This window comes from Parasteatoda tepidariorum, chromosome 9, assembly GCF_982258835.1.
Source record: "Parasteatoda tepidariorum strain Cologne lab strain chromosome 9, Ptep-v5.0, whole genome shotgun sequence".
In the NCBI taxonomy this organism is placed as follows: domain Eukaryota; kingdom Metazoa; phylum Arthropoda; class Arachnida; order Araneae; family Theridiidae; genus Parasteatoda; species Parasteatoda tepidariorum.
Window position 1 is genome coordinate 103,656,823 of NC_141763.1, and position 19,395 is coordinate 103,676,217.

The 19,395-nt window shown below is 33.6% G+C and overlaps 1 protein-coding gene across 1 annotated transcript in view; it reads left to right on the forward strand.

Annotated features, from left to right (window-relative positions):
* LOC107451827 (peroxidase) overlaps positions 1–18,826 on the forward strand; it is a 123,250-nt gene extending 104,424 nt beyond the window's left edge. Inside the window, exons 12-14 of the mRNA XM_087152542.1 lie at positions 5,516–5,685; positions 7,160–7,262; positions 18,612–18,826. Of these exons, the coding sequence (XP_087008668.1) occupies positions 5,516–5,685; positions 7,160–7,262; positions 18,612–18,672 (334 nt within the window). The 3' untranslated portion in view covers positions 18,673–18,826. The remainder of the gene's footprint in view (positions 1–5,515; positions 5,686–7,159; positions 7,263–18,611) is intronic.
* Positions 18,827–19,395: the final 569 nt, after the last annotated feature.

The window sequence follows — 19,395 nt, forward strand, 5'->3', positions numbered from 1 at the left end:
ATATCCACGGATTTTGAGACAGGAATAGAGATCTTGGCAGTTAGCACTTCTGGTTTTTCTTTTTCTAAAGGGAGTGGTGACGATTGGATTAGATTGTTTTGGGCAGTTGTAGGAGTGTTTCTAGGTTGCCGATTTTTAAGGCAAAATCTGGATGTATGGCCTTCTCTTCCGCAAGTATAACAAGATAGTTTGGAAAACGACCTCTGTAGTTCATCACTCTTACGGGGTGTATATGCGCTTGATGAGCCCTGTTTGTAGAATGATTTGTTTCTTGAATTTCTTTCTGAAGGTGGGGAACGAGGTCGCCACTTTTCATTAGTTTTGTCTTTTGAGGGAATTCCAGTTGTTTTCCTTGAATCATTACGTACACTGTCATATTCGTCAAGCTTATCCGCTAATTTGGTTGGAGAAACGAAATTTGCCCACTCATCAAGAAGGTGGTCTCTTACTTCATGAGGTACCTTTTTCTTAAGTTGATCAGTGATAATGAGATTTTTTAAACTGGCAAAGTCTTTGATTTCAAGTCCATCAATCCACTCTTCGAAATAATTCGTGATTTCATAACAAAAATCCCTCCACGATTTTTCAGCGCTTTTCTGGTGCATCACAAACTTTTTTCTAAAACTTTCAGGATTCAATTTAAATCTCTTTAATAAAATGGTCTTAATGTATTCGTAGTCTTCAAATTTTTCTTCAGATTCTCTACCAATTAGTTGAATGATTTCAGAAGGCAATAAAGTTAATAAACATGACACCCAGTCTTTAGAATCAATCCCTGTTCTTTTAGCCTGTCTTTCAAATAAAGATAAATAAATCACGATATCATCATCCCTTAACTTGAATTTAGGAATGAGCTTAATTAAGTCAACGTTATGTTGTCCGTTTCCATTGGGCGATGAAGTTTGAGTTAGTTGAGTACGGGATTCAATTTCAAGTTTTTTCAACTCAAATTCCATTTGTTCTCTTTTCTGCTGAGCTTCGATTTCGTCCTTCCTTCGCTGTTCCTCAATTTCTTCCTTCCTTCGCTGTTCCTCAATTTCTTCCTTCCTTCGCTGTTCCTCAATCTCTTCCTTCCTTCGCTGTTCCTCAATTTCTTCCTTCCTTTTCCTCTCTTCCACAATTGAGAAAAACATTTCTCTGGCAAACGCTTCATCATATGTGTCATTTTGTGTTATTTTGTTTTTTAGTGTTATAATTTTCATACTTGGATCCACATCAATTTCTAATTCGGTGGCCAACGTTATCAAATCCTCCTTTTTACCCTTTCCCAAAAATGCCATGGCTTAAATTTAATAATTCTCAATCATAAAAAAAAATTAACGGAAAAAATTGACTACTTCCTAATTAATATTCCAATAATTTCTTAAAAGAAAACACATAAATGAACATCATTCACAAATCTATAGAAAATGTCTATTTTTGACAACCTCAAAACGAAATTAACAACCTCAAAATACTGAGAATACTTTGTAATATTCAGTTATCTACTTGTTATATAATAAACCTTATATAATAAACCCTAACACTTATGAACATTTTAAATCAATACTTTGTTTACACTAGATATAATATATACTTTCCTACAAGTTCACAAATTCAAAACATAAAAATTATTTTAACCAAAATAATTATTCTTAGAACAAAAATCAAATTCTACGTGAGAATGAAAACTTTAACTGAATATTTTAAATCATTAAATGTGATAAGAAATTCATAAATAACTTTCGTATAAATTTCTCTTTAAAATGTACGAAAACAAAATATATCATATGTATAAAAAAAATTCAACAATGATACAATTCAATATCAAAATAATCAAATAGAATAAAACAAACTCAATTTTGTATTTTTTTCTTATTAAAAGACACTTGCCTCTTCTTTCAGAAATAAAAAAAAACATTTTATACAAAAATAAAAGAACCAAAACAATCGTTTTAGAATGAGACTTCCAAGGTTGGTTGACGCCAAATTATATTCCGTTATTCGATACAACCTATGCTTTTTTTTGTTTGGTTTAATAAATCTTAGTTGATATAAATAATAGATCATTCAGCATTCTTTATTTTTCGAAATACGATTGCAATGTTATATTTTATGCTGCTTCCAAAAATTTCCAAAACAGAATTTAAAAACCACAATAAATTCAATTTTATCAAATAAAATTTTCAATTACGATACCACGCTATATGTTGTGCACTTGCGTGCTTCCAACAATTTCTAAAACAGAACTTAAAAACCACAATAAATTCAATATAATGAAATAAAATTTTCAATTATTTGGGACGAAAACCAAAACAACAAGAACAACCAAATTCTTTTTAGAAATATGCTATCTACGTACTCTGGCGAGTAAAAGAATTCACTTTAGAACACTGGCGTGTTCGTACTCTGACGAGTAAACTAAATTAATGTTCCATGTCGGAACACAAACATTTAATTTCCATTTTGTATAATTTTCGCCCAAATAATTATAATTACTTATTTATGGGAGCATACATTTACATATATAAAGTGAGCTCTCACCTGGTTTTTGGTTCTGCATCATCTTCGGCGGCTGCGCCAGTAATTATTCGCAGGTTCTTTTTCAGACCTTTCAATGTGAAATGATTTCACCATAAACCTTTCTTGGCATAAACGATTTTATTTAGATGCGTACTTATGCCACGGAACAAACATGAAGTATATAGAAAATAATAGTAATTAATCACATAATCAATGAAACTTCGCGCTCCATCATAGAACATTCCAGTCTTCTCTCACCAAGCTAGCGAACAGTCCCCAGCTTCTTTTTTTTTTCTCAAGTTTTTTTTGTATCTCGCAGCGCCATCTATTGTCGAGGATTCTTACATGAATGAATTGAATTTATCTGATAAAATAGCATCGCTGGTGAAAAAGTGGGCTAGGGGTCTGATTTTGGAATCTTCAGTTAGCTTTTCTACTTTTAAAATAGTGTTGTATTTGTATCTTTAATTTAAAATCTCTATGTCTATCTTTGTTTCGAATAAAAAATGGGACTCCACGCGTTTTTCTCAGTTATTTATTTTGGAAGACATTAATTTTTTTAGAATTTTCATTACTGTATTGGCAAAATTCAGGGGCATTTATAAGTATCAGTAATTATAGGTTTGATATATGGGAGGTATATGGATCGTTTGTTGTTATGTGAGATTTTGGAGTCGGGACTTAGTAATTTATTGTATATTCCAGTGGCTTTAGCTGTTATCTTCTCAACATGATCATTCCAGTTAAAATATTTATTTATTGTTTGGCCCAGATAAGTGGCCTTATCAACAATAGGAATATCATTTCTAAAGAAAGTTAATTTATTATTAATAGTAAGTCGTCTATACTTTTTAATAATGAGAAGGTTTGATTCTTGGGCATTCATTCCGAAAAATTCCAGTTTGAACATCAGGTTTCAAAATCAGGTATTTTTGTTTATAGTTTATTAGTAGCATTTGCATAACTGCCAACTTTTAATCCCTTCCATAATGATTTTTCCCAGTGGTAATAATATGTAATTAAAATTTCAATTTCAAGCAAAAAGATACGTGGCATTTGAAAATGCTTAAGACGACGACAATGATGGTAACACATATTAATATTATATGCTTAATTTTCTTAAGAATAGTGGTGATCAAAATTATTTAAAAATTAAGTTTATAAAAGAAAAAATAGTATATATTTACTACCACTATTTTACTGAAAATAAAATTTGTAAAAGTTGGCAGGTATGCATTTGTAACAGATCTAGATTCGGCTATAATCCCTGTGTGGGGAGAATAGAATTCGACAAAAGGTACATCAAGATTGAATCAAGTTAACTTGTAAACTAGTGAATATATATCTTATATACCAGTGAATTGATGTTTAATAATCGTAGTGGTAGTTACGCCACAATACTCCCCTACCAGAATTTTATCAGGATAGAATTCGAGGAACGGATACCGCTAGTTGCTGTATTTGTGAAAGACCGGGAGAGCTGGATTAAGGTCACCAGCTTTTAAGCTTTAGCCATGAGAGCTATATTAAGTTCATAGTTGTGTGTGTGGTCACTCCTGTGTTGCTATTAGCAGTCGAGTATGTGCAGAAACCAGTTGTGTGTAAATGAGACTGAGAAGCAACAGCGTGAGGAGGACGATGACGCAGTCTCAATTAGCAAGTCAACTATTCAACGTGAACCATCCATCGAAGTAGGCTTGATCATATCACGTCCTTAGGTCACCAATGTGGGGAGAATAGAAATCGACAATGCCAACCTTCATTTTTCAAAAGGTACCTCAAGATTAAATCAAGTTAGCATGTCTTATAAGCGACTGAATTGATATTTAATAATCTTAGTGGTAGTTACGCCACACCCTGTATCATCCGCAAAATATGCAGTGAGGCTGTTCTAGTCATTTCTACGGGTGGGAAAATCATAGGTGTAAATTATGTATAATATTGGGCAGACCCCGGCTCTTATTATTCTATTGGATAAGAAAATATCGTTCATTTTAATTTTAAAAGATCTGCTTTTTAAGTAGTTGTTTATGAGAAAAATTAAGGCAGTTGGAATATTTAAGTTTATTAATTTATAAATTTATTTATGACTTTAGGTAGGCTTCAGTAACGTCTAACATTAGGAAGGCCGAAATATGTTTATTTCTAATCCCCGGCCCAATAAACTCAAAAATTCGCGTTATGTTATAACGAGCCCCCTTCTGAAAACCTATTGAGGTGGGGTTTAAGTCTGTTATATATGAAGAGTTCAAATATTTCACGAAGTGTTGATAATAAGCTAATAGGCCTGCAATTATGGGGCATAACTGGATCTTTAAGAGGTTTGGGTATAATGATAGCTTCTTTCCATTGTTTTTGGGAAATAGCAATTTTTAAGACATGAAATTATTATTATTGTAATGTGGTGAATATAATTATCAGGAATCGCTTCGATCATTTTGTTGGTAAATTTATCTCCACCCGGTGCTTTTTTTAAGTTTAGGTTTTTTGTTTTTATGATGTTTAGTCATAGTTTCAAACCGTTCCTGTGTTGTCTTTCTTTTTATCATTAAAATATCACCCCATTATGGGGCATCGATTGTCGGCGCCTAATATTTTGAATTTCTGGCCAGACGGTCAAGTGGTTAGCGTGCCTAACTGCGAGGCCAATGACTGCGGATTCGAATCCCGCTTTGGGCTTAGATGTTTCTCTCTATGTGTTATCATCTGTTGTGTGTGACCCAACATATGAACGTGTATTTGTGGCAGTGTGGCGTGGGTAGTGTTGCTCGCCTCCGTGACTTAGGTTCACAGGTGCCCACTGGGTAACGTTAAAGGAGCATCTTCCAAGGTGAAGAAGGAAACGCTCAGTACCAACCGTTATAGAGAAAAAAATATTTTGAATTTATAAGTCGGTGCTTTTTGCATTTTTAGTCGCCCGTGTTCTAGTTAAATCAAGGCTCGCCATAAACGAGTTCGTCTGTATTTCGCTTTTTGTTTTATTTATCTTTAACAATTTTTAAATGATTTTCAGTGATGTGCGTGATGTTGATTTGCTTATGGGAATATTGAGAGAAATACGTGATGACAGATCAGTATTCAGTCCTACTGCCATCTGCATAACCGCCATCCAGTTCTATCGTCTGAAGTTTGGTGACAGTTTCTTCTTCACGCACACCAACGGAAGAAATCCTTTCAAAAGAGGTATTCCTTCGTTTTTCTTTTTAAAAAAAAAACTAATATCTTGAACATTTAGTTTCTACTCTTTCCACTGTCTTGGCTTCTCCTGAGACGGCATCGCGAATCATCGTTTTTAATGTTTTAAAATGAGTTTTAAAATATTTGTATTTTTATATTTACGAAGACTGAGAGACAGTTTGAAAATAAAAATTTAATTAAAAAAAAAATAGTGCGCGTAAGAAGTTAAACTTCGTAATGTGAAAATGAAAATAGGAAGGGGTAGAAATTGATTTTGAGTGCAATCATATTGTTTCTTTGAGACAAGCTTTATCAACATTGTTTACAATTCACAACTGATCGCATCTTTTAATTATCATTTTCGAGTGGAGAAATATCCAAATCTATTACATTTATAATGGGATTATGATAACTAAGATACGAAATGTTTCAAACTGAAGACTCGGGAAATCGCAAAGATATATATGGAAAAATGCACGGCGAGTATGATGGGAAAAAACTTTTACTCCAACCATTACTAATTATTTATCTTCTGGGAAAATCACGTGACCTTTAATCTGAGTTAGAACAAAATATTGAATTTGACGAAATGTTGAATGCAATGCATTGAAATTTAACTTTTTTTTTTAATTTGGTAGAAATATATACAATAACGTAATTTTTTTGGGCTACAAAATTTTCGATTCCGCTACTTTTTAATCTTAAATTCTGGCAACACTCTGATTTGTTTTTCTTAAACTAATGTCATCCCCTCGGCATTGCTATTTTAATACACTCTCCATTGTCTCATTTATCGTCCCCTGAATTATGAGGTTTTCATCATTCACATTCTGTCATCCGGATGCTTGCATCATGTTGACCTTTGTTTACTTCTCTTAACATGTTTACATTCTCAGTTATGGAGCCAAAGATGTGTAACCAGTTAGGATTGATGATTTCAACAGCAGAGAGAGCTGTACTCGTTCCTTCAGCACTCGGTCTACTCTCTCGCCAATTGACTAGCCTGCGTTTTGCTGTTTATTATTTGAGCTAGCAAAATTATAACTGAAAAAAAAATCCTTTCACTAAAGCAATACGTGTGAGATAAAAAAAATAACCTAGCTCTACTATGTACGCAATAATACAACAAGTCAGAAATAAAAATACAACTAAACAAGCGATTTCTTTGGATATCAATTACCATGTGTCTTCTTGCAGAAATCAAAATCTAAATTATTTTTAACGAAATCACCGTAATATTTACTAGAATCAAATAATTGAATTTTATAAATCCTAAAAAATTTGAGTTCATCCTCTTATATACCTTTGTGTTTCTGTGAATACAAAATGAAATGTTCGTAGGATTAGTGACAACAAACTAATAGTGATATTCTAACCGGAACTTTTTCTGAAGAGTTTCCGGTTGCTTGTTTATGCTTTCATTTCATTATTGAAATTATCATCCGTAGTATAAATTATTATTTTATTTTCCTTTATTTAGAACAGCTGGAAACTTTAAGGACTTATTCAATGGCTCGTCTCATTTGTGAAACAACTAGAGTGGAAAAAGTACGCAAGAATCCTTTTATGATTCCTTCTGGGAAGTTAGTATTATTTTTTTTTCTTATATAAAAATATAAATGTGCATAGATTCTAACTTATCAACTATTTGGAATGCTAAAAAATGTAAATAATAACGTTTTTTTTATACTTTCTCTTCAAAATGGTTTAGACAAATAGGAAAATTCTAAATTTATAAATTGAATACCAGTAAGTCAGCCAGAAAAAAATACTAAGAAGGATAGCAAAAACCAGATGGTTCGTAAGAAACGACACAATACACCCCAAAATAGATGCAATAGACAAACATATACTTAAATTAAATATCGAATTCTTTGAAAAGGCCACCTCTTGTTCTGTTTGCAAATAAATTAATTCTATGCTAAAATTTAACAGGAAACAAATAGCGACATACTTTTGTAGTGATATTCCCGACATCAATAGCATGTACATAAACATAGCTCAAGTTAAACCTCATATTTATCTGCATACACAGTCAGAGCCATACTTCATTTGCATTCCACAAAGTTCAAGTTAAGGATGAATGCGTTGAATGCCATGGGGGTCACCGGTGATCGGGGCTGAGTTTGTTCCTAGCGCCATGGGGGGGTCACCGGTCACCAGCAAAGCCAAAATTATTAGAAACGCATAATTCGAGTAAATTTTTAATTTTTTTATATTATTATCGTTACTAAAATGGTTTGAAGAAATGAATGCAATATAGAATACACAAAAATAGTTTTATTTATATAGACAGAGATGACAACTTGCACCGGACAGCGAATAAATATTTTCAAGTGGTCGTTTATTTATTGTGATTTTTGGTTTAATAAATTCAATTTAGTAGATTTTATCCACCATTATTTTTAAACAATTCGCAGGCTTATATAATTCACCACTTTTTCCAGATATATTATGCTAGGACGGGATAAAGAATAAGATGATAAAACTATTACCAAACAACTACATCTGCAAAATCACGCATATTTTTAATGTCTGCCTTGCTCATAATTACTACCCGCAAATCTGGAAAAACGCATCAGTCATTCTATTTCTCAAGAAAAATAAGAACCCAAGCTGCCCTGAGAGTTATCGCCCAATCAGTCTACTTAACATACTTGGAAAAATATATGAAAAAATCATCTACAATAGAATAAAACCACTTCTTACAGCCCTCCCCGACGAACAGTATGGATTCCGACAAAAACTAGATACCACCAAACAGTTACTCCGAATAATAGACTATACTGGCAGAGCAATCATAAATAAAGAAACAATAGCCTTCCTGATGATCGACATATCCAAAGCATTTGATAAAGTATGGCACACTGGTACAATATATAAGCTCATACAGCTGAATTTTCCACCCGGCATAATCAAACTCCTATCCTGCTATCTTTCTAATAGAACATTTCAAATCACCATCAAAAACAAAAAATCCACAAAGAGAAACATCACAGCCGGAGTACCACAGGGCAGCATTCTGGGACCGATATTATACATATTATACACTTATGATTTTCCTATAAACAAAGCCGATTATAACAGCATAACAGCCTATTACGCAGACGATACCGGTATTATTATTAAAACCAGAAACCCAAATCATGCTCTTCAAAAACTACAAGACCATATAGACGAAATAGAAGACTGGTGCTTAAAATGGAAAACTGCAGTAAATGCTGGAAAATCACAAATATTAATTATACAAAAAAGAAGAATTAAAATACTTCCACAACTTCAACAAAAAATGTTCAACATACCAATACCAATAGTTAAAAAAGCAAATTATCTTGGCCTTATAATCAATAGCAAACTCACCTGGAATGATCACATCAAAAGCACAATAGATAAAGCAAATGCAGCAATAATAGCCATACAACCATTAATATATAATCAGAATATGTCACTTAAACTAAAGAAGCTACTATATACAGCAATGATCCGCCCAATACTTACCTATGCCTCACCTGCCTGGACAACGATACCTCAACATCTACTGAAGAAATTAAACCAATGCCAAAACAAGATCCTTAGAAAAATAACCTGTGCAAGATGGTTCGTCCGGAATACCAATATACATGCAGACCTAAAAATACCAACTCTATCACAGCATATATACAAGCTAAACGCAGATTTTTTCGATAAAGCCATAGAATGTAAAGCAGCAAATTTTAATGAAATCTTTAAATTTGAAAATTATATCAAAGATAAAAACTACAGACCAATAGCTGCATATTTCACCTCCGACGCCTCATATCATAACTATCAAAACAAATAATTTCATCAACCTTTCTGAAAATAACGTTTACTCATGCTGATACAATTCTGAACAACTCCAAAATCAAACAAACACAGTTTAGAGCAAGCTGCTCAATTTATTTTTGATTCCTTTTTAGTTATTCAAGCAAAGAGCTTGAAACATTCATAAAAGCAACTCCATTGCCTGCTTACCTCATTGCTCAACCAAAACTGTTCAAAAATTCCTGATGAATGGGATAGGGGCCGCTTCGCGGCCCAGGTGCCCAGTAAAATCTAAACACTAGGACTAGGACAGATATATTATGCTGGTCAAAACAAATTTGATGCCATGTCGTTCAAAGTGATCCTGAAAACGATTCTACAGGTATGATTTCTTTCTTAGTGAATTGATAAAGTTATATTTGATCTACAACAACGATTGTTGTGTCCAGATATTGCAGCGACAAAGTTTTGTGCCACAAAATGTGATGCCTATTTGAAAACAGACTTATTTGTTTACTACCGCCATTGGGGCGTATTACGCTAACTTCTACAATTTGTGTTTACGATTTGGATTGCAAATTTCAGTTTCAATAGTGCTTACGTCAACAATTATAGTGGGCGTCTCACGAAAACTTGAAATAAATTAATAGTGTGATTTATGACTACAAAAGCTGATTATTTGTGATTATTTGCAAACATTTGTGCATTCTGAAACTTTTATTTATCCTGGTCACGGCACCAAATAGAGCTTCATAGTGCGAGTTGCACTAAGACAATTTTGTTTTCTTGTCAGCATAAAGTTTATGCTGAACCACAATTTTATTTGCAGGTTATAATTTTTAAGTAAGTGCAGATAAATTTACTTTATAAACTTTATAATTATTTCTGTGCATACAATAACACTATAATGTCTAATACAATCCAAATCAGTGAAAGTGCTGTTCCCAGCTGGGTAATGGACACTATGGATATACTAAAGCAACAACTTCAACAACAAACCGAACTCAACAAAACTCTATCTCAGCAAATAAATGATATCAAAACAGTTTTTGAAACTAAGATGACCACACTGCAAGAAAGTATGGATAAGATCCAAGCTGAAAATGATGAATTAAAAAAAGAAAATAGACATCTACAAAAAATCAACAAACTGAATGCAGAGTCAGAAATAATAATCCCAACCAATCCCACGATATCCATAGCCACTCCAGTAAAGAAAAACAAAAATCGAAGGAAATCATCAACAAAAGCCAATACGAATAACAACCAACAAAAAACAATCAGTGACGAAGGAAAACAACAAGCAGTTACAAAAAGAACCAGATCATCCAGTTCGGAGGAAGATGAACCCACCAACAAAAAATTTCCCAATGCAAAAAATTTTATTCCAATTCAAAAACAACAAACCAACACCACAGCAGCTCAAGATGGAGCCACCATAGGGCAGACATCAATAGCGACCACCTCTAAGGAATGCCAGCATGGGGAACCGCCCGCTACATCCGAACCTAGGAGAAACCAACTGAACCAGCCTAATGACGTCATTGAAGAAGCAATGGAAGAAACAACAGATTTTCAATACCAGAGAGCAAGCAAACCCAGGATTCCACCGATAATAATAAAAGATAACAGCGTACAATGGCTAAGCCTAAAGAAGAAGCTTCAAGACCAGCAAATAACCAGTTTTGAAGGTAAACACACAGGAGAATATTTAAAATTACATTTTTTCGAAATTGATATGAGACGTCGTGCCATAGATATACTAGATGACTTACAGATAAAATACCATACTTTCCAATTAAATGAAGAAAAGCCAATCAGAGTTGTCATTAAAAGTATTCCGGTAGAAATTACAGAAGAACAAGTGAAGCAAAACTTCATATTATATGGATTCACTCCGAAAAAAGTTACGCAGATGACAAAATTTACTGAGCGAGGCAGGACAAAATTACCTCTACATATTATCACATTAGACAAAACGGAACAAAATAAAGATATCTTCTACCTAACCCGATTCATGGATCTTGTTGTCTCAGTAACGAGTTACAAAGGGCGCCGAGGACTCACACAGTGTCATAGATGTCAACAATATAACCACGTCCAGGCCAGCTGCAGACATACACCTAAATGTTTGAAGTGCGGTCAGGAGCACCTAACTCATCTCTGTCAGAAAACCAAAGATACTCCAGCTACATGTGCCAACTGTGGTGGGCCACATCCGGCCAACTACAAACAGTGCCCAAAATATCCGACTCTCAAGATCAACAGCTTCAACAATCAAAACAACATAATTACTCCTGGCAGCACAAACAGCTATGCAAAAATCGTAAAATCAGCATATCAACCAAATACCAGCAATAATCTACAAACAGACATAACCATCATCAAGGAAGCAAAATCACTACTATCAGAGCTCAAGCTCTTTGTGAACTTTTTACAAAGCAACGAAAGCTTTAACATGTTCAAGAAAATCCAAAAAGCAGTTTACTTAGAAGAACAAGAAGCAATAGATTCAGAATACTAAGATCAACACTGAAACCAACCATCAATATTTATTTTTGGAACGCTAATGGTATAATCGAAAAACAACATGAACTAAAAAACTTTATAATAGAACACAATCTTGATATATTCATAATAACAGAAACTCATCTAAATGCAACCCAAAATCTTAAAATAGCCAACTATACAATCTACAGATGTGATAGAAGGTACAGAGGGGGCGGCGTAGCACTTCTAGCAAAAACCAACTTATTAACAACAGAATATAACTCAAAAGATGATAATGGATATGAGCAAATTTCTATTTTATTAAGCTACAGAAACAAGAACATCAAAATCACAGGAATTTATAATTCTCTAAAAAATAAATTAACAGATAATGATATGAACCTCCTATTTCCAGCCACCCTAGATACAATAGTAGCAGGTGACTTTAATTCCAAACATCCAATATGGGGCTGCAACAACTTCAATCACAGTGGTTCAAAATTGAAAGATCTTATAAGCAAATATCAATTAACAGTAGCAGCACCAACAACTCCAACTTACATTCCAAATCGGATTAACCATAGTCCGGACATACTAGACTTCGCAATAACAAACATGCATGTTCCTATGCTCGCCTGCGCTCATAATCATTTGTCATCAGATCATCTGCCAGTTCAACTGCTCGTTGGGGAAACCATAGAACAATCTGAGAAACCAAATTATAAAACTGACTGGAACCGTTTTCAAAATACTCTTACAATCAATGGAACAGACCTACCATCCTTGGAAAATGAAACTGCAATAGAAAACTATATACAGCAAATCCAGAATGAAATAACAGATGCTTTTAAAAACGCTTCCACAGAAACCAAGTATATTGCCCATCATTACAGATTACCACCTGAAATAAAGAATATAATAAGATTAAGGAACTCGCACAGGAAATGGTACCAAAGAACTTACGACCCAGCACACCTGGACGCAATAAAACAACTCAATAACCAGATTAAAAAACACAGTAAAAATATAAAAAACAACTGTGGCAGGCAAAAATCGCCTCCCTCTGCACTACCGACAACTCTATATGGAAAATGGCCAAGAAACTGAAAACAACTCCTCAAATAGACAGACCAATAAATGGACCATCAGGCACAGCTTACTCAATATCAGAAAAAATCGAAATATTCGCAGATTCACTTCAAAATCAATTTTCACCAAATATCAACTCTGACCAAAATCATCACAATAACATCACAGAAGAAGTTAATAATTTTCGAACTGAACACCTCATCCCAGAAACAATAAATTCAACCAATAATCAGGAAGTTAGCTGCATCATACAAAAACTGAAAAACAATAAAGCTCCAGGTGAGGACGGGATAAAGAATAAGATGATAAAACTATTACCAAACAATTACATCTGCAAAATCACGCATATTTTTAATGTCTGCCTTGCTCATAATTACTACCCACAAATCTGGAAAAACGCATCAGTCATTCTATTTCTCAAGAAAAATAAGAACCCAAGCTGCCCTGAGAGTTATCGCCCAATCAGTCTACTTAACATACTTGGAAAAATATACGAAAAAATCATCTACAATAGAATAAAACCACTTCTTACAGCCCTCCCCGACGAACAGTATGGATTCCGACAAAAACTAGATACCACCAAACAGTTACTCCGAATAATAGACTATACTGGCAGAGCAATCATAAATAAAGAAACAATAGCCTTCCTGATGATCGACATATCCAAAGCATTTGATAAAGTATGGCACACTCGTACAATATATAAACTCATACAGCTGAATTTTCCACCCGGCGTAATCAAACTCTTATCCTGCTATCTTTCTAATAGAACATTTCAAATCACCATCAAAAACAAAAAATCCACAAAGAGAAACATCACAGCCGGAGTACCACAGGGCAGCATTCTGGGACCGATATTATACATATTATACACTTATGATTTTCCTATAAACAAAGCCGATTATAACAGCATAACAGCCTATTACGCAGACGATACCGGTATTATTATTAAAACCAGAAACCCAAATCATGCTCTTCAAAAACTACAAGACCATATAGACGAAATAGAAGACTGGTGCTTAAAATGGAAAACTGCAGTAAATGCTGGAAAAGCACAAATATTAATTATACAAAAAAGAAGAATTAAAATACTTCCACAACTTCAACCAAAAATGTTCAACATACCAATAGTTAAAAAAGCAAATTATCTTGGCCTTATAATCAATAGCAAACTCACCTGGAATGATCACATCAAAAGCACAATAGATAAAGCAAATGCAGCAATAATAGCCATACAACCATTAATATATAATCAGAATATGTCACTTAAACTAAAGAAACTACTATATACAGCAATGATCCGCCCAATACTTACCTATGCCTCACCTGCCTGGACAACGATACCTCAACATCTACTGAAGAAATTAAACCAATGCCAAAACAAGATCCTTAGAAAAATAACCTGTGCAAGATGGTTCGTCCGGAATACCAATATACATGCAGACCTAAAAATACCAACTCTATCACAGCATATATACAAGCTAAACGCAGATTTTTTCGATAAAGCCATAGAATGTAAAGCAGCAAATTTTAATGAAATCTTTAAATTTGAAAATTATATCAAAGATAAAAACTACAGACCAATAGCTGCACATTTCACCTCCGACGCCTCATATCATAACTATCAAAACAAATAATTTCATCAACCTTTCTGAAAATAACGTTTACTCATGCTGATACAATTCTGAACAACTCCAAAATCAAACAAACACAGTTTAGAGCAAGTTGCCCAATTTATTTTTGATTCCTTTTTAGTTATTCAAGCAAAGAGCTTGAAACATTCATAAAAGCAACTCCACTGCCTGCTTACCTCATTGCTCAACCAAAACTGTTCAAAAATTCCAGATGAATGGGATAGGGGCCGCTTCGCGGCCCAGGTGCCCAGTAAAATCTAAACACTAGGACTAGCAGATATATTATGCTAAACCTTTTAAAAATACTAGCAAAATCTGTCTAATATTTGCAAATTTAGTTTGTAATTATTTACCTTTCGGCCAGACGGGCAAGCCATGTGAAATTAGCGTGGCATTCAACTTGTTAATACAGTTCAGTTCGCTAATTTATCCTTCCCAAAACATTTTAAACTTGGAAGAAGAAAACCCATGGGGTAAGGTACTCTACGAGGGTTGCTGTTTATATTTCTGGCCTAATAATGAAAAAACAAATATGAAGGATCGAAATTGGTTTTATTGTTTTTCAAAATATTCTCCATGTAATATTCACGTTCATGTAATATTTTACTGATGCTAGTCATACTAATGTCCAAAGACGCCTCTATCTCACGATATATCACATGACGATCTTGCTTCATCAGTTCCAGGGCTAAAGAGAATACAAGGGCTAGTTCACTCCGCTCTTAGAGCTGAAGCTACGATTTCCCTCCTCATGACGTCACTGTGTCCACAGATCTCGGAGATCGCAAGCAAAGATATGATAACTTTGCATCTTTCTCTTTGTAAAAATAAGTTAGACTTTTTCTGGTTATTAGCCTTCAAACTTTACGTAATTAACACATTATTTCCGTTCATAAACATAGTTCAAAAAAAAACTTTCTTGGTTATTATATTAAAAAAATACCATTTTAAACTTATAAAAATATTTTGTTAGTTGGTGAAAATGACACGATAAATACTTTATTTTAAAAAGTTCAGTTTCAACTTTAACTATTAAGAAAAATGAAGGCATATATCGACACTTTTTTTTATCTACATATTCTTTTATAAAGATAAGTTAAGTTAAATTTAGAATCCCTGATTTTAAAATATGTTGTTCACAGCAATTTGTTCATACTTAATCATTAGGAAACATCAACCTTAAACGCTAATTACTGAAGCAAAATGATAATTTAGGTCCATAATGACATTAAAAATTTTACAATTGTTTATAGACATTTAAATTTACGATGATATAATTTATAGATATTTAAATTGAAGAGAATATAATTTTTAAAAAAAATCATAAATATTTAGAATAACTACATTAAAAAATATGTTATGAAATCAGGAGAATTCCAACTATATACTATATATTTTATTTATACTTCTTACTTACATTTTAATTTTCTTTGACTTTATCTATTTTTTAATTCTTTTCACCTGCCTTTCTTTATGAAGTAACGAGGCGGTTTCTATTTAGATAATGAATTTTTATAAAAGTTCTTTACAACAGAATAAACGTATTGCTGTTTTATATCAACTTTGTCATTTCGGAATCCATTCTTTACATAGTTGTTCATTTACTTTAGGGAACACGCGAAAAATTATACTTTTTCCTTTTATTTTTATATCAGAATTTTTGCAAGTTGCAATCGCGCAAACTGGCATTTCGATAATAGTTTTAAATTCTTGTAAATTAACTGCAAAAACTGTGGAAAGTCATTATAGAAAATAACAAATGTCTTAGAATATCTCGCAAAAAGAAATGATCCAATATTAGTTAGAGCTAGTACGGCCAAACGCTCCGTTCTTGAAGTAAAAGTGCGAGCTTAGCGCCAAAGTGACGTCACTAGAGTGACGTCGGAGGATCGGCGGTGCCAGAGATACTTCAAAGGAGTGAACCAGCCCTTCTATTCTCTTTAGCCCTGCATCAGTTCACGCACCGCATCGATCTTTTCTGGCACAACAACGGATTTTGGACGACCTGCACGGGATTCGTCCTGGATCGAACATCGACCACGATTAAATTCGTTATACCAATTTTTTACAGTGCTGTAGGATGGCGCTTTATCGCTGAATAAAGAATTAAGTTCATCGAAGCACTCTTGTCTTGACAATCCACGTCGAAAGTTATGAAAAATAATGGCACGAAAATGTTCACGATTCAATTCCATTTTTTGAAAGAGAAGAACTTTTCAATTTACTGTCAACAACACAAATGAAGCTATACACCAACACACACACGAGGATAATCTTACAGAACACTTCAAGGAACACATTTTCAAGGCTCGCTTTAACAATATTCGAATATTTTTTAAATTTTTTTTAATTAATAATATCGGAACTTACGAAATAGAAATTTTAAATGAGTCATTTATTCAACGAAAATGAATGAATACTGTATTTATGAAGTATATTCTCTCCCATATATCTCTGAATTTAAGTTAATAAATATTATGCTTATAAATTAAATGCTTATAGAATGACAATTATTCAGTATAAATTAATAGTTGCTTGTAAATATAATGCTATTCATTTATTTAATAACATTTTAGTATTTTATTGCTGCACTAGTTATTATAATGTGTTGGTTTGCTAGTATATTATATGATGTACTTATAAATCATATGCTAGTAATTTATTCAATTTAATCTTAATCATAAATTAAATGTTAGTCATTTATTAAATTTAATTAATTAGAACTCGATAGGTGAAAACTGAAATTACACTGAAAAAAAAACAATTAAACGTACAGATTTTTCAGTCACTTGACAGACAGTCACTTGCCCAGAACAGCAGCTGACCGATACTCTGTTAGTTAGAGAAAAACATGTCTAATAGGATGTATTGAGCCGCGATCGCTCAGGGATTCGCGCCTTCCAATGAGGTGAACCGGGATTCGATCCCGGTGATGGCTGGTCGATAGGAATTCCGCATCCGGCTTGCGCCGACCACAGTGCCGACGTGAAATATCCTCAGTGGTAGACGGATCATGGGTTAGAGTCCCCTTGCCGTCAGGTTAGCCGTGGGAAGTTTTCGTGGTCTTCCTCTCCATGTAATGCAAATGCGGGTTAGTTCCATCAAAAAGATCTCCACGAAGGCAAATTTCTCTCAATACTTGATTCAGGAGTTCCCTTGTCTTCTGGATTGGGTTCAAGATTACAAGGCTACGGAGTTGAACATTAGAACCCAAATAATGGGCCAGCTGTTCAACGAGGGTTGTAAAATAATAGGATGTATTGCCGCACAATTCTGGCATCGGTGATGGCCATACAGTTATCAGGATCATTTGTCTGAGGCACCCACTCTTACAACAAGGCATCCATGAGTTCGATGGAGGTAGTCTTCGGGCTGCAATTGAGTGTCCCATACGTGTTCGGTGGAATTAAAGTCAGCGGACATCGCAGGCCTCACCAATCGTTGAATATCCTCCCATTGGAGGTATTCGTCCACACACTGAGCCCTATGTGAACAGGCGTTTTCATCCATAATGATGACATTTCATCCATTGCTCCCCGGTCTTAAATAGGGTGCAAGAATCTCGTACCTGTCAGAGTTCCTCTGCCGAACACAGGAAAGTCGGTATGCCAGTCGGCCAAGATACCTGCCCAGAGCATTTCAACCCTAGTGATCCTTCTCGACAATGTTAAAAAAACCGATATCAAATGAGGTACCTCTATACAAACACGATCACAGCATGACGACATTACAGGCCACTGCGTTGCAGAGGTGTCAGCGAAGAGCTTTATCATCTCCCACCTAATTTGCATACAGGCGTACTAATTTTGTTCTTTTTTAACAAAAAAGAATGACGTTTCTCCTTTTAATTGCGTAGATACCAGTAATTTATTAAGTTTAAATATGGGATACTAGAAATGTATTCAATTTAAATGAAATGTATTAAATTATTTTCAGCAATCCTCTGGTGTTGTGCAGATCATTCTCTCGAATGGATTTCATGGCTTGGAAAGATTAAAAAGTGTGAATTTCTGGACCAAAATGAACATCCAAATTTAAAGGATTCTATTTAAACGATTCATATTCCATTTAAAATAAATGTTATCATTGGTGAAATTTTATATGCAATATATTCTATAATCAAAATTTTTGTAATTAAATTAATTTTTTTAGATTGCTTGTAAAAAAATTCAACCAAAAAAAATTTACACAATACAAAAAAAAAGAGAAAGTCAACAATTCGAACGAGTTTCATTTCCATATATCAGAATATTTTTTAATGGTTTTAATCACTTTTTCCTCAGATTTATGTCGATAATGTTTCTTCAGACTATGACATCGTTTTATTTTATCTTTTAAATGTTAGTTTACATTACTCTAATGCTTATATTTGACACTATTTACAAAGAATCTATAATCTAAATGAAGAACTGTCATTACAAAATACTGTGGTAAATTGATTGAAGTATCATCTCTTTCCCAGTGGCACGAAATATAAGCAAACAAAAAATACTTTAGAAGCATAAAGAGAAACACAACGAGAAAAATACGTTTTCTTCCAATAGAAAAGTAAGTTAAGAAATTTTTTTTATTCTTATTTGACCAAAATTAAATTAACTGGAAGAAATTTGTTACTTTAATTGCAATTTATTTTGTAATTTTACAATAAAAGTAAATGACACTGTGAAGAAAATAAATTCCTATAGTTTCACCCTCTGCTCACTCCCAAACTTAAAAACTG